We start from the raw sequence: 13,505 nt of genomic DNA, 5'->3' as shown, positions 1-13,505 counted from the left end.
AAAAAAAAAAAGAAAAAAAGAAGAAGAATACTGTCTTCACTCCAAATTTGTGCAAAAAATTTCTAATGTGAAATATCTACCACTGCATCAGAACCTTGTTAACTCCACTGATGTTTTGCACTTTGAAATAGGGAAAGGCTGGAGTCAGATGGGTATTCCTGGTGATGCCATCTCACTCTGGAGGCAATCTTGCCCCATATATTAAAACTAAATTCTGTTTCAGCAAAGACCTTTAGTGACAGTGCTTATTTAATGTGTTTAAGATACAGCAAAGTGTAGATGTTAGGGATTATATGGACTTTGGAAAGGGAAAGGGAACTTTTGTTGTAACTAATATAACTTAAATTTTGTCTCTTTTTTTTTTTGAAACGTCAAATTTTTCATACCAAGCTTGTGAACGTTTTAGAAATAAGCAGTTATTTTTATCTAACCTTGTGCTTCACAGGCTTTTGTGGGCTTCAAAATCAGCTGAAGGGCCTTTAAAACACAGATTGCTGAGCCCCCGCTCCTAGAGGTTCTGATTCAGAAGGTCTGGGGTGGGCCTGATAATATGCATTTCTAACAAGTGCCCAGATGATGTGGGTGCTGCTGGTCTGGGACCATACGTTGACAATAACCGATCTAATTCATTAATAACATTTGAAATATGATCACATTTAAATTCTATAAAGGCAGATTAGTATTTCCTAATGTAATTTTTAATGAAAATACAGTATTTTAATGTATTTTAAATGTAATTTTAACTAAGTTAACTATGTTGTATATCATGTCTAAAAAATAATTTTTCCCTCTTTCAGTAAGTTTTTGGTCCAAACTTTTTGACTATTTTTATTGTTATTTTCTTTGCTCTTCTCTCCCCATGTGTTAAGACCTTGTTTTTGTGTTGCATGTTACAGAAATCTTTCAGTGTTTCCTCTCAGCCCGTGAAGTAGCTCGTAGCCGAGACCGAGATAGAATGAACAGTGGGGCAGGGTCTGGGGCTCGAGCTGATGATCCACCTCCTCAGTCTCAGCAAGAGCGAAGGGTCAGCACAGACCTTCCTGAGGGTCAGGATGTGTACACTGCTGCGTGCAACTCTGTGATCCATCGGTGTGCCCTGTTAATATTAGGAGTAAGTCCTGTGATAGATGAGCTTCAGAAGCGAAGAGAAGAAGGACAGTTGCAGCAACCTTCAACAAGTGCCTCTGAAGGGGGTGGACTTATGACCAGGTGGGACTGACTAGACACTGAAAACATGACCTACTCACATCCCTGTGTTACTTAATGCACTGAAATGGTTTGTTTCCATAGTTACAGTGTTCTGATGTTAACATAGACATGAAAGAAGAAATGCAAATTGAGTAGGATGAATTTAAAGTAATGTAAATACTGATACTGATTCAGCATGGACTGTAAATTTCTGATTAAATGAGGCACAGTTTTTCATACATATAAACAACAGCAGTGAAAAAGCATGTGAAGTTACTTGCATCTCTCTGTAGTTTAGTGACATGCAAATTATTTTGAGAAGGGCTTTGTGCTTAGATAAGAGTCAGAATTTCCTATCAACTGACATTACTCCTCACTGTGTATATATTATCTCTGTGCTCCAGTTCCATTCAATTTTATGTTCACTAACAGTCCTATATCAAAAAACTTTTTTTTTTTGTACATGTGAGACAGGAGTGAAAGTCTTACTGCAGAGAGCCGGCTAGTCCATGCAAGTCCAAATTATAGACTGATGAAATCGAGGAGTGAATCTGATTTGTCTCAGCCTGAATCAGATGAAGAGGGTTACACACTGGTAGGTATACCCAGATTCAGTAAAGAAAGATTTTTGTTTTCAAGGTATAGATATGTAAGGCTTTGGTTAGAGTAAGTAATATGTTTGTTTTAGACATATAAAAACTTTTTTCAAAAAGAACTTTAAGAGAAATAACTATATTGCATAGATGTTTACCACATAGGTGTTAATGGTTTCAATCTCTTGCTCTGACTTCTTTCTAAACTCTAAATTCATATATCTGACTCTTTGATGGACATTCCACCCAAATGAGTCAGGTTACCCCAATCTTAACGGTAACCTATCTACAAGTGAACTCTCTCCAAACCTGTTTCTCTTCTATTCCCTATTTTAGTCGATGGTACATTAACTATCCAAGCAAGAAACTTGGGATCATCCTTGACTCTTCTTTTTCTTATCTCCTGATCCCTTTATCTTTCACCCCTTCCCAATCCAGTTAAGTCTTAAAAATTTTACCATTAGTGTGTCTCCAATGTCCTCTCCTCTCCCTTTCCTTCTTCCACTGCTCTGTTTTAAACTTTCTCATTTGAGTGGACGTGTGCAGAAGCCTTCAAACTGGTTGCCTCACCTCTTGCCTTGTGCCCACCTTCCACACTTCACTAGACTAGTATATTTAAAGTACAAATCTGTTTATACCTCCTCTACTTATAATCTTTTAACAGCTCTGTTAACTATCAAAAACGCCTCAGAACTTGGACTGTAGGCATTTAGGGTAAAGATAAATAAGATGCTAATTTATATAAAAAGGAAGTAAGGTAAAGGTATGCTACAGTGTCACTGGTAAAATATAAAGCAAAAACTATTTAGAAAATTGCTTCTACTTGAGCAACTTTGGACTTGGAGTTAATTGATAGCTAGGTTTTCAATTTGGCTGTTCCTCTGCCTTATGTGTGATTCTATATGTGCTATGACCTCCCTGGGCTTTAGTGTCCTATTGTGTAATACAAAGATGGTAGTGTCTGTTGTGTATATGGTGATGTGTCAGACTTGGCTTCTGGTCCCGATTCTACTGTTAAAGAGCTGTGGGATCTTGGTCATATCATGTGACAGCTCATAGAGAAATGCTAGCATTTGAGATGGACTTATCTATGAGCTCCATGTTTAATTCTGAAATTCCTCTATTTTGTGAACTGAGATAAGGGATATGAAAATATTTTTGAAAAAGTATGAAGTGCTACATAAAGAATAAGTTACTGTTTAAAAAAAGCTTCCATGAAGGATTCCTCATCTAAGGAAAGTTGAACAGTGTCTTTATGTTTCATTGTATCATGACATTTTGTTTATACTTCCTCCTTTTCTCCTTCATCTGCATTAATATCCCTGTGCTTCCACTTCACACTCCCAGTCTTATAGTCTAGTGAGATTCCTCTGTGTTCATTTATTTTTCTGTCAATTAATTTTTAAAATCTGATCAGTCTGACTCATTATCTAGTCTCCTAACTCTGTGATAATTTACCTTTTTTTTGAGACAGGATCTTACCCTGTCACTCAGGCTGGAGTACAGTGGTGCGATCATGGCTCACTGCAGCCTCGAACTCCTGAGCTTAAGCAATCCTCCTGCCTCAGCCTCCTGAGTAGCTGAGATTACAGGCATATGCCACCATGTCTGGCTAATTTTTTGAAGTTCTATGTCTTACTCTATTGCCCAGGCTGGTCTTAAACTCCTGGCCTCAAGTGATCCTCCTGCTTCAGCCTCCCAAAGTGTTGGGATTACAGGTGTGAGCCACTGCACCCAGTTCCCAACCCTGTGATAATTTTAAAACATAGATCATGTCATTTCTCTGCTCAAAGTCCTGCAATGACTTCCCTTTTCTCAGGCTAGAAGCCTAAGTCCTTTCAGGGGTCTGTAAGGCTCTACATGGTCTGGTCCCACTACCTCTCTGATCTCTTCTGTTATTCTCCTCAATGATTCTCCTTCTGCCACACTGGACTCTTAGCTGTTCCATGAATCTACAACACAAGTTCCCTTTAGGGCCTTAACTGGCTGTTTCTTAGGACTGGAATGGTATTGCCTGCATGGCTAACTCCCTCTCTTTCTTCAAGTCTTCCTTCTGATGTTACTTTTTTTGTGAAGCCTATGCTGACCACCCTATTTAAAATGGCAGTTTTCCTTCTTTTCCAAATAGTCACTCCCTGTCCCCCTTGCCTTGCTCTGTTTTTTTTTTTTTTTTTTTCTGGGGCATCGATCACTTAATGTATAATGTAGTTATTCATTGATCAGTTTGTCTTAGTCTACATTACAATAAAAGTTTTTTAAGGACAGGATTTTTTTGCTGTTTTATTTACTTCTGTATCCCAAGCACCTATAATAGTGCCTAGCCCATGGTAGGTAGTCAGGAATTTTTTTTTTTTTTTAATTTATAAATAACTGTCTAATCTATTTTGGCAAAATTTCCACATGTGTTTGGTTTTTTCCATTCTTTAATTAAAGCACCCTATTACCTTTTTATGGAGCAGGTATTTTCAAATTGGTCCCCCTTTTTCCAGTTTTGCTCCTTAGATACTTCTCTCCAAATTAGAACTCTTGAAAACACACACAACAACAAAACACCTACCTGCTGGTTGTGCTACTTTCCTACTCAAACATCTTGTCTTACTGCAGAGAACCGGCTAGTCCACGCAGTCCAAATTACAGACCGATCAAATGTAGGAGTGACTGCACTGCCTACTCGGAAATCAAAGATTCTGGGAAGTGTCACCTGTCTGCTTTTGGAACCAGTATTATTCTCCATTTTTGCCATTGTAGTTCATCTTCCAGACCCCAAAAATACCTCTTGAGGCTTTGCTAAAGCACTATTTGCCTTAAAAATTCTCCTAGCCTTCCTTGCTGATGTCCTGTCTTTCCCTGAAGGACTGTCTAAAATGTTACCTCTTCCAGAAAGCTTTCCCAGCTCCCTTACTCTCCCAGTTGTCCCATAACAACTTGTTAGGATCTCTAATAATTAACTGTTTGTCTTATGGTGGATTCATTTATGTATTATTAGTATGTCTTCCCAGTAAACCCACTGAAAAACTAGGATTTTTTGGTTTTTATTTTTCCTAAATGTCCCTGATATCTCCTACACAGTGCTTTACATATTGTAAATGATTGATAACTCATTTCAGTTGAAATGAAAATATAAAAAGGAGGATGGGTAAAATTAAAGTGGCATACTTTTGGGAAATGAGCAATGAAATGTGACTTAGAATAGGGTTAAAAACTCACTATGGACTTTGACCTGTACAAGACATTTAACCTTCCTGAGCTCCAGTTTCTTTATCTTTGAGATGGAGAATAATGCCTGTTGTACTTGCCTCCACTGTGTTGTGAAGAATAAATTTGGTAATACAATTTAAAACATTTGGAAAATTACAAATGGGAACAACAGATCAATGGAGGAGGATTGAGCTTAGATTTAATTGGCAAGATTGTTCATTTAGGTTTTCTGGTTGTTCATTTAGTTTTTAGAAAATTTTTAAAAAGACTAAAAAAGTCCATTTTTTAAAAAGACTGGGCCAGGCTCAGTGGCTCACGCCTATAACCCCAGCAGTTTGGGAGGCTGAGGTGGGAGGATTGCTTGAGTCCAGGAGTTCGAGCCCAGCAGTTCAAGACCAGCCTGGGAACAAGATGAAACCTTGTCTTTACAAAAAAATACAAAAAAAAAAAAAAAAAAAATTAGCTAGGTGTTGTGGTGAGCACCTGTCCCACCTACTCGGGAGGCAGAGGTTATAGTGAGCCGAGATCGCGCCACTGCGCTCCAGTCTGGGTGACAGAGTGAGACACTGTATCAAACAAAAAACACCAGATTGACTTTTGATTATCTTTCCTTATGGAATATTAGAAAGACAGTGTCATAAAAGATGGAAAGGCAAGAACTAGAGAGAAAGCAGATTCCATTTCAGATGAAGGGAGATCTGGGCTAAGCCTTCAACTTCAGAGAGCCTGGGGTGGATGAAGAGGAGCAAGCACTTGGGACAGTTTGGGTTTTCCAGCTGAAATATGTTACCCTTCTATACTATATGAGGTTATTTAAGATATCTTTGATACCTCATTTACTCTGAATTTTTTGTGAATGAAATGCTTTTTAAAAATGTTTTAAGTTAACCACTTTAATGTCAAATCTTTGTTTTAACCTTCTTTCATAAAATGTATTATATGATGTGTTATCTACTTCTCTGTTTTAGCAGAGAATATACCAACCCTAAGTTTAACTGTTTGACAGGTGTCATTTTTACCAACATTTCTTGCTACACCCTTCTAGTCTATTCCCTAGCTCCCTTGTTTCTCGCAGGATTTGATTTAGCATGTGAAAACAGATACTTTACAAAAGGATAATTTAGATGAATGAATTAGGACTGAAAAAGGCTGAGAGAGGAAAATAAAGCCCTGGGTAACATATTCTTATCTTGGCTCGTATCGTGTGGTGTTCTGCTAGAGGTTGGTCACCACGCAGGAAAAGCATAATGAGTTACATAATTCACAGTGTCTAAATGATAAAAAACAATTGTTCAAGAGAACCAGATATTTCTGGTTCTGAGGCCTGAGATTGTTTTCTTCCGTGAGCCCTCATGGCAAAAGTACTATGTAATGAAAATGTTTTATTACCTGACACAGTGATGCCTTGAGGAGCTTTGTGATGACTATTTGGTGTTTTATCCAGCACCAAATGGTCCAAGAATAATACTTATTTCTGTTGATACATAGGTGGGTGAATATAAGAAAAAGTGTGTTTATCTGCAACATGGGTACATGTGTCTATATATGTGACGAGGTAAAGATTTTCTACAACATTTTTCAAATGAATCTGTTTTGACACTTTTTTTTTTTTTTGAAATGGAGTCTTGCTCTGTCACCCAGGCTGGAGTGCAGTGGTGCAGTCTCAGCTCACTGCAACCTCTGCATCCCGGGTTCAAGTGATTCTCCTGCCTCAGCCTCCCAAGCAGCTAGGATTACAGGTGTGTGCTACCACACCCAGCTAACTTTTGTATTTTTAGTGGAGACGGGGTTTCACGTTGTTGGCCAGGCTGGTCTCGAACTCCTGACCTCAAGCGATCCACCCGCCTCGGCTTTCCAAAGTGCTGGGATTACAGGTGTGAGCCACCACTCCCGGCCTTGTTTTGTCACTTCGAGCCTTACTTGTTTGACACAAACTTTTTGGATTGTATGATAGAGTACAATTGAAACTGCTAATACCATAATGTCAAGTCTATGCGTAAGCTTAAGTCATATATGATTTGTTTTATGGGCCAAGTAGGCAGTTGTCTACACCCCACCCCCAACCAGATACACACATAGCACACAGAAATATACTTCCATTGTTCTTGTAAACCTTCACTGATTTATTAAACTCTGTAGTTTAATGAATTTGAGATTTGTCTATTTTAATAGGTTTTATAAAAAGACATTTAAAAATCTTTTCAAATACTACCAGAAGGTTTAGGACTGTTATTTTTCTGTTAGTACGGAGACTATCAGATTTTCTTCCTCTAAACACCTAGAGAAGCTAGTGGAAGTTTTGAAAAGAAAGGAAAGTGAAGCTAGAGGAAGGAATAGTAATTTTGGAAAATAGGGCACTACTTCAAGGCTTGAGGCATCCAGAAGGTGTTAATAAGATCATCCTGTGTCTGGAAGATAAAAGACAAAGATTCCAATGGAAAAAAGGTAACGAAAACTACTGCTCTTCTGCAATGTTAATTAATCTGACTTTTTTGAGTTAGTGTTTCAGTTATATGTGCTTGAGCCTCCTTATAGCTATGTTCAGTGAGTTTTTAGGGACATTTTGTTATTAGTTGGACTTGAATGATGAATAAGTAAGACATTGCTGTAATTATGTAAATTTCTATTCGAATACTCTATTAAATCTTAAAATACTTTTCACGACTAAATTTTACTTATTTACTTTTTACTTTGAATAGAGTGGCAGACGAAATGTTGATTTGGATTTGGCAGCATCTCAAAGAAAGAGAGGTAAGTATAAGTATTAAGAACATAGTAAACATCTTAATGAGACCCTGTCTCAAAAAAAAAAAAAAAAGAACATAGTAAATATCTTAAATCAAGTAGCTGTTTTTATATCTGATGTATTTGGATCTGATTGTCTTTGAAATGTAATTGCAAAAAAATTCAGAATCATTTTATCAGAAGAGTTAAAAGGAAGACTATTTTCATTAAAATACACACCCTTTAAAAATCTGGGAATGTTTAGGAGTTAGTGATCAGTTATTCTCTCATTTGTCCTGTATTTTGACTTTTTAAAAGTCCTATAGAATTCTAAAAACAGTACATTCCATTATGGTGGAAAGGGGTTGTTTACATAATTTTCCATGTTTTAGCTCACAGAGTTGCTATAGTTTAAATGGTGTTACAGGGAGAACTTCTTACCCCATATACATGCATACACACTTTGAAATGGAAAGTTTCTATTTTTTTCCCTCTTGGCCTATTAAGATAAAGCATGTAAGAGATGCTTTATCTCTTACATGAAGAGAAACTATATTTCTTACATAAAAAACTGAAAAAAAAATTTCATGAGGAACAACTTAGAGTGTCATTGAGAGTTAAGGTCTTTTGTTAATGAATAATATAATTAACTCATGGTTATGTGTACAAATTGAGGAAAAACAAGCAGTTTTAGATAATATAAATCCAAGGATAACTAAAAATTCTCTTAAGTATTTTTCTCTATTAACTGGTACTGCTTTTTTATTTTTTGTTTTTGGAGACAGGATCTTGCTCTGTTGTCCAGGCTGGAGTGTAGTGGCACCATCATAGCTCACTGCAGCCTTGGCCTCCTGGGCTCAAGGGATCATCATCCTTCCCCAGCCTCCAGAGTAGCTGGGACTACAGTTGTGCACCACCGTGCTCAGCTAGTTTATTATTTTTGTAGAGATAAGGTCTCCCTGTTTGCCCAGGCTGATCTCGAACTCCTGGGCTCAAGCAGTCCTCCCACCTTGGCCTTCCAAGGTGCTGGGATTATTGTATGCTTGAGCCACCATGCCTGCCCTAACTGGTACTTTTGTTTAAAACCATTTATTAAGTGGTTGTGAAAATGTAAAGTGTTAAAAATTGCCACTAGTGACAGTTTTCTGAAAGCCTGTGAAAATTTTTTTTTTCATGATATTAAATCTTTTGTATTTCAGAATGAAACCCTTCTTTTAATAGCTTACTTGACAGAATGTTAGGTTTCTTGTCCATAGAAGAAAAACTGAGAGATGAAAAGAAATGCACACATAATTTTTTCATTTTCATGTATATAGCCCAAAAGAATAAATGTTGTTACTTAAAATTTGGCAATATTTAATCATTTAATTACAGTTAGAATAGAAAGAATGGGCCAGGTGTGGTGGCTCACACTTGTAATCCCAGCACTTTGGAAGGCTAGTCTGGGCAACATAGTGAGACCCCTGTCTCTACCAAAAAGAAAAAAAAAAAGCTAGGCATTGATGCATGCACCTGTATTTCTAGCTACTCAGGAGGCTGAGGTGGGAAAATCACAGGAGCCCAGGAATTTGAGTTGCAGGGTGCTGTGATCATGCCACTGCACTCCAGCCTATGTGACAACAGTGACACCCTGTCTCAAAAAAAAGAATACAGAGAATGATTTCTCTGAAATATTAGGAATAATAAAGCCAGAGCTTGCTTTTTGAAAAATCTTTTGAGGCCATAGCATACCAAAGCTGCTGAGTTTCTTTAAAAAAAAAAAAAAAATTACAGAGTATTTGTAATACCAAAAAAATGAAGTGTTTAGTATAATGTGCAATATGCATTTTATTATTTGGTAATTCTTTGAAAATTGGTAGTTCTGTTGACTTAAGAATTAAATTTTTGGAACAGATTTACTTTCCTAATTTTGTTTAGCTCAGGTGAATATAGTTGCTAAAAGTTGTATGTTATATTAATAAATGTATATCATTTGGTGCTAGAGAGAAAATGGCTCCAGACTTACAGAGTAGCGTAAGAGATCCAATTTATAGTTTATACTGTATTACTTAAGTTTATATTTATAAGTAATAGTTCATTGGTTAAAATTGTTTTTTTCTCTCAAATCTCTATCATGTTTATGGAACTGTAATTTGAGATTCAGTCTCTTCTTAACCAGGTCAGCGTGTGGCAAAATAATGTCTTTGGAATAAAAGTAGAATCTTCATCTTTGAACTAAGAAAAAACTAATTTGGATGTGAATTACTTAGGCATGGATATAACATATTTAGGAGATTATATTTTCAAAGAGATTTTACAAAAATACTGTGTATTTAGTGACTGCCCTTTGACACAGTGGGTTTTTTTTGTTTGTTTGTTTTGCTTTTAAATGATAGTAAAATAAATGACTCTGTTTTTTTTTTTCTTTTCTATCAATATGGACCAGATGCCTTAAGCCATAATATCTTCAGTTAGGCAGTTGAACCTGCCAAGTCTGAGAACTGTTTGGGAGCCATTCAAACTGTTGAGTGTTCTGATTCTGACTTGAGCCATGAAGGACAAAAAAATGTCCAGCCAAGTGAGAATTCTGTTTTTTTTCCTTTCCTTTTTTTTTTTTTGAGACAGTGTCTTGCTCTGTCACCCAGGCTGGAGTACAGTGGTGCGATCACAGGTCACTGCAGGCTCAACCTCCCCGGGCTCAAGTGACCCTTCCATCTCAGCCTTTCAAGTAGCTGGGAGGGACTACAGGCATATGCCACTATGCCTGGCTAATTTTATTTATTTATTTATTTATTTATTTATTTATTTTATTTTTTTATTTTGTAGAAACGGGGTTTCGTCATGTTGCTCAGGCTGGTCTTGAACTGGGCTCAAGCAATCCGCCCACCTTGGCCTCCCAAAGTGCTGGAAGTACAGAAATGAGCCACCGTGCCTGGCCAAGAATTCTGTGTGCTTGTTTACCCCTTCCAATATTTTGAGGAGAAAATGTAAAATTTTTTCCCTCGTAACAGCATTTGCAGTTTCTAGTCTCAGTGGTCTTGAATTACTAAAAGTCTGATGAGAGGAAGAGGAGAGAGATAATGATGTTGATTATATCCTGTTTACTGAAGTTAAATGGATGTGTAAATGACAATGGGGTTGTACACATTTTCAACTGCTCTTTCCATGCCTGCAAAGGCTCCTCCTTGAGAGGGCCGATTACCTGTAATCTCAGTATTTGACAATGGGGATACTAAGATTCACACTGTTGAACCACGATTGCGCCTTTTTCTCCCCTCACTTGAGTTAATGTTTCACAATTGGTCTAAGCCCTTGGTCTAAGAAAGTGAATATGTAGGAAGGGGCAGAGAAATGTGGGCAGATGCATTTAGTTCAGCCACCGTGCTCAGCTATTTAGAGGCACCAAAGCTAAATGTACTTTTTTTTTTTTTTTTTTGAAACAGTCTTACTCTGTAGCCTAGGCTGGAGTGCAGTGGCGTCATCTCGGCTTACTGCAGTCTCCTCCTCCCGGGTTCCCATTCAAGCAATTCTCCTGCCTCAGCCTTCCGAGTAGCTGGGATTACAGGCACACGCCACTATGCCCAGCTAAGTTTTGTATTTTTAGTAGAGTTGAGGTTTCACTATGTTGGCCAGGCTGGTCTTGAACTCCTGGTTCAACTGGTCTTGATCCCCCCGCCTTGGTCTCCCGAAGTGCTAGGATTACAGGTGTGAGCCACTGTGCCCGGCCAGCTAAATTTACTTCTAAAAGAGGTAGATGAAACATTTCTTCTGCTTAGCACCTCAGGCAATATGAAATTCGTATTTAGTAAACATTTATAAACTACTTACTATATGGGCATTATTCTAAGCCCTTCACAAATATAATAACTCATTTAATTTTCATAACAGCCTGATAAAATTCTTGATGAAACCTGTAAAAATATGTTAGTAATTTGGTACTTTGATAAATCTTAAAAGATTTGCTGTGGTTGTACAAAACTAAGCTGATTGTTCACAGAAAGACGGTACCTTTTTGCAGATACTTGATTTTAGTTTTCATATTTAAGCTGAAGATGATACAGTGAAAAGTTGTGGGGTACCAAAGCAGCAACTTAAGAAGCAACATCAGAAATCTTATTAGTTAAAATACTGTGTGGTTTGATTTTCACCCCTAGGTCTTTAAATATTTTGTTAGGGTTTTATTGCTAAAATAATACTGGAAACATTTATCAACATGTGTGTTTCATGGTATAACATGTATGCGCGAAATGCTGTTTTGTCTGTGCATTTCAAATTAGATGATATAAAGAAAATTAAATGTAAATGTTTCTCTCCTGTATCAAATTTCTCCTTTTGTTTTCTGATTCTTGTGTGGTAGTGTATTTACTCCTTTTTGGCCAGTTGAGCCCCAGAAAAAAGAAGAGCTTCAAGCAAGTACATGATGGCATGTTTAATTTTTTTCCCCTTTTAGCTTGCCTACATATTTTATGGTTTATAAAGTATGTATTGCAGCTCTGCCATGTTCATTTTGAAAATTCCATTTAAAAACCAAACTTGTAAGGACAAGTAAACAATCTCAAAAATTTTTTGTTAGATTTTGCATTTTCTTTATATAATAGGTGATTCTGAAATAATACCAAGATTTGGGCTTAGTCTTAATTGTTATGTAGAAGCTTTTAATACCCCTTTCAGATATAATATTTTCTATATTCAGATAGTACAGAGCAAACCAAAGTTATCAGATTATTATACTTTAAAAAAAAATTTAAGTTCTTTCATCTCCCATTTCCAAATTACAAGTTTTTGTGTTTCAAGTATTTTTCATGTCAAACTGAATATTTTGTTGGAAATTATTTATCCTGATGCTTGTGTATAGTGTGTTTCCTGTTCTTAATATTTTATTTATACTAAGTTACATTTGGGTTTATTTCATCTGTTAGGGCTCAGCGTACTACAGCTGGGAAGCCAAGACTGGCCTAGCACCTATTTTTGTTTATCAGGTTTTATTGGAACACAGCCACACTCATTTGTTTAAGTGGTTGCTTTCATACTACAACAGCAGAGTTGTGTAGTTGTGACAGAGACCTTATGGTCTGCAAAGCCTAAAATACTTACTATCTGGCCCTTTACAGGAAAAGTTTGCGGACCCCTGCTTTAAATTGCAGAGGATTTAATTTTGGGCTTCGTCAGCCATTCCATAGAATATTTTGGTTTATATGAAGACAGTTCAGTATTGGTAGATTCTTGAGTGAACCTTTATATAGGAAGGCAATTGAAATTTCCTTCAGTGATTTGTGAGTTGGTTAATAATGAATATGTAAGACTACCTCCCATAAAATTAAGGAATTAATGTCATTATTTGACAAACCAATTTTTTTGTGCCTGTTTCCTCAATTGTGAAAATTGGACTAAATAATCTTTAAGGTCTCTTTTTCTTCTGCAGTTCTAATACTAGTTCCTTGCACATTTTGTATTCATTTTGAAAAGTAATTTATAAGTATTAGTAACTAGAAGAACCTTTTATTCTGAAATTTTATTATTAAAAATAAAAAACACCCCCCAGAAAACAAGTTCAATGTGAGGAGTCAGAAGCTGTCATTTGTAAGTTAAGGCTAAATACAGATTCTGAATTTGAGGTGCTTTAAGGAAATGAAAAAAGAATATATATATTTTGTGCATTAGTCTCTGCTTTATTCTTTAAATATTTTCAACGTAATGCATTATGCATCTGTGATATTATTCTTTGGATTTTCAGTCTTTTCTGTGTTACATGAAAGAATATTCAGCTCTACAATTTGGGGAAATTGTTTGCTAGGTTGTTATTTTTCATGTTCAGCAAGACTG

General features: G+C 36.6%; 2 protein-coding genes across 9 annotated transcripts in view; one reads left to right on the top strand and one right to left on the bottom strand.

Moving 5' to 3' along the window:
* SNX1 (sorting nexin 1) overlaps window positions 1–13,505 on the bottom strand; it is a 631,233-nt gene that overhangs the window by 435,918 nt on the left and 181,810 nt on the right. The gene's annotated exons all lie outside the window — the stretch shown is intronic.
* The window catches only part of HERC1 (HECT and RLD domain containing E3 ubiquitin protein ligase family member 1), a 222,915-nt gene that overhangs the window by 120,163 nt on the left and 89,247 nt on the right, over window positions 1–13,505 (top strand). For 6 of the 8 annotated variants that reach the window (XM_050795890.1, XM_050795891.1, XM_050795889.1 and 3 more), the window contains exons 23-25: window positions 870–1,209; window positions 1,663–1,783; window positions 7,679–7,730. In XM_050795890.1, coding sequence (XP_050651847.1) covers window positions 870–1,209; window positions 1,663–1,783; window positions 7,679–7,730 — 513 coding nt within the window. The remainder of the gene's footprint in view (window positions 1–869; window positions 1,210–1,662; window positions 1,784–7,678; window positions 7,731–13,505) is intronic. The other 2 variants (XM_050795895.1, XM_050795897.1) reach the window with 1 other exon arrangement.

This window comes from Macaca thibetana, chromosome 7 (genome assembly GCF_024542745.1).
Source record: "Macaca thibetana thibetana isolate TM-01 chromosome 7, ASM2454274v1, whole genome shotgun sequence".
Lineage (NCBI taxonomy): Eukaryota > Metazoa > Chordata > Mammalia > Primates > Cercopithecidae > Macaca > Macaca thibetana.
Note: the sequence above shows the minus strand (reverse complement) of the source record. Positions and strands in the feature narration are given on the sequence as shown.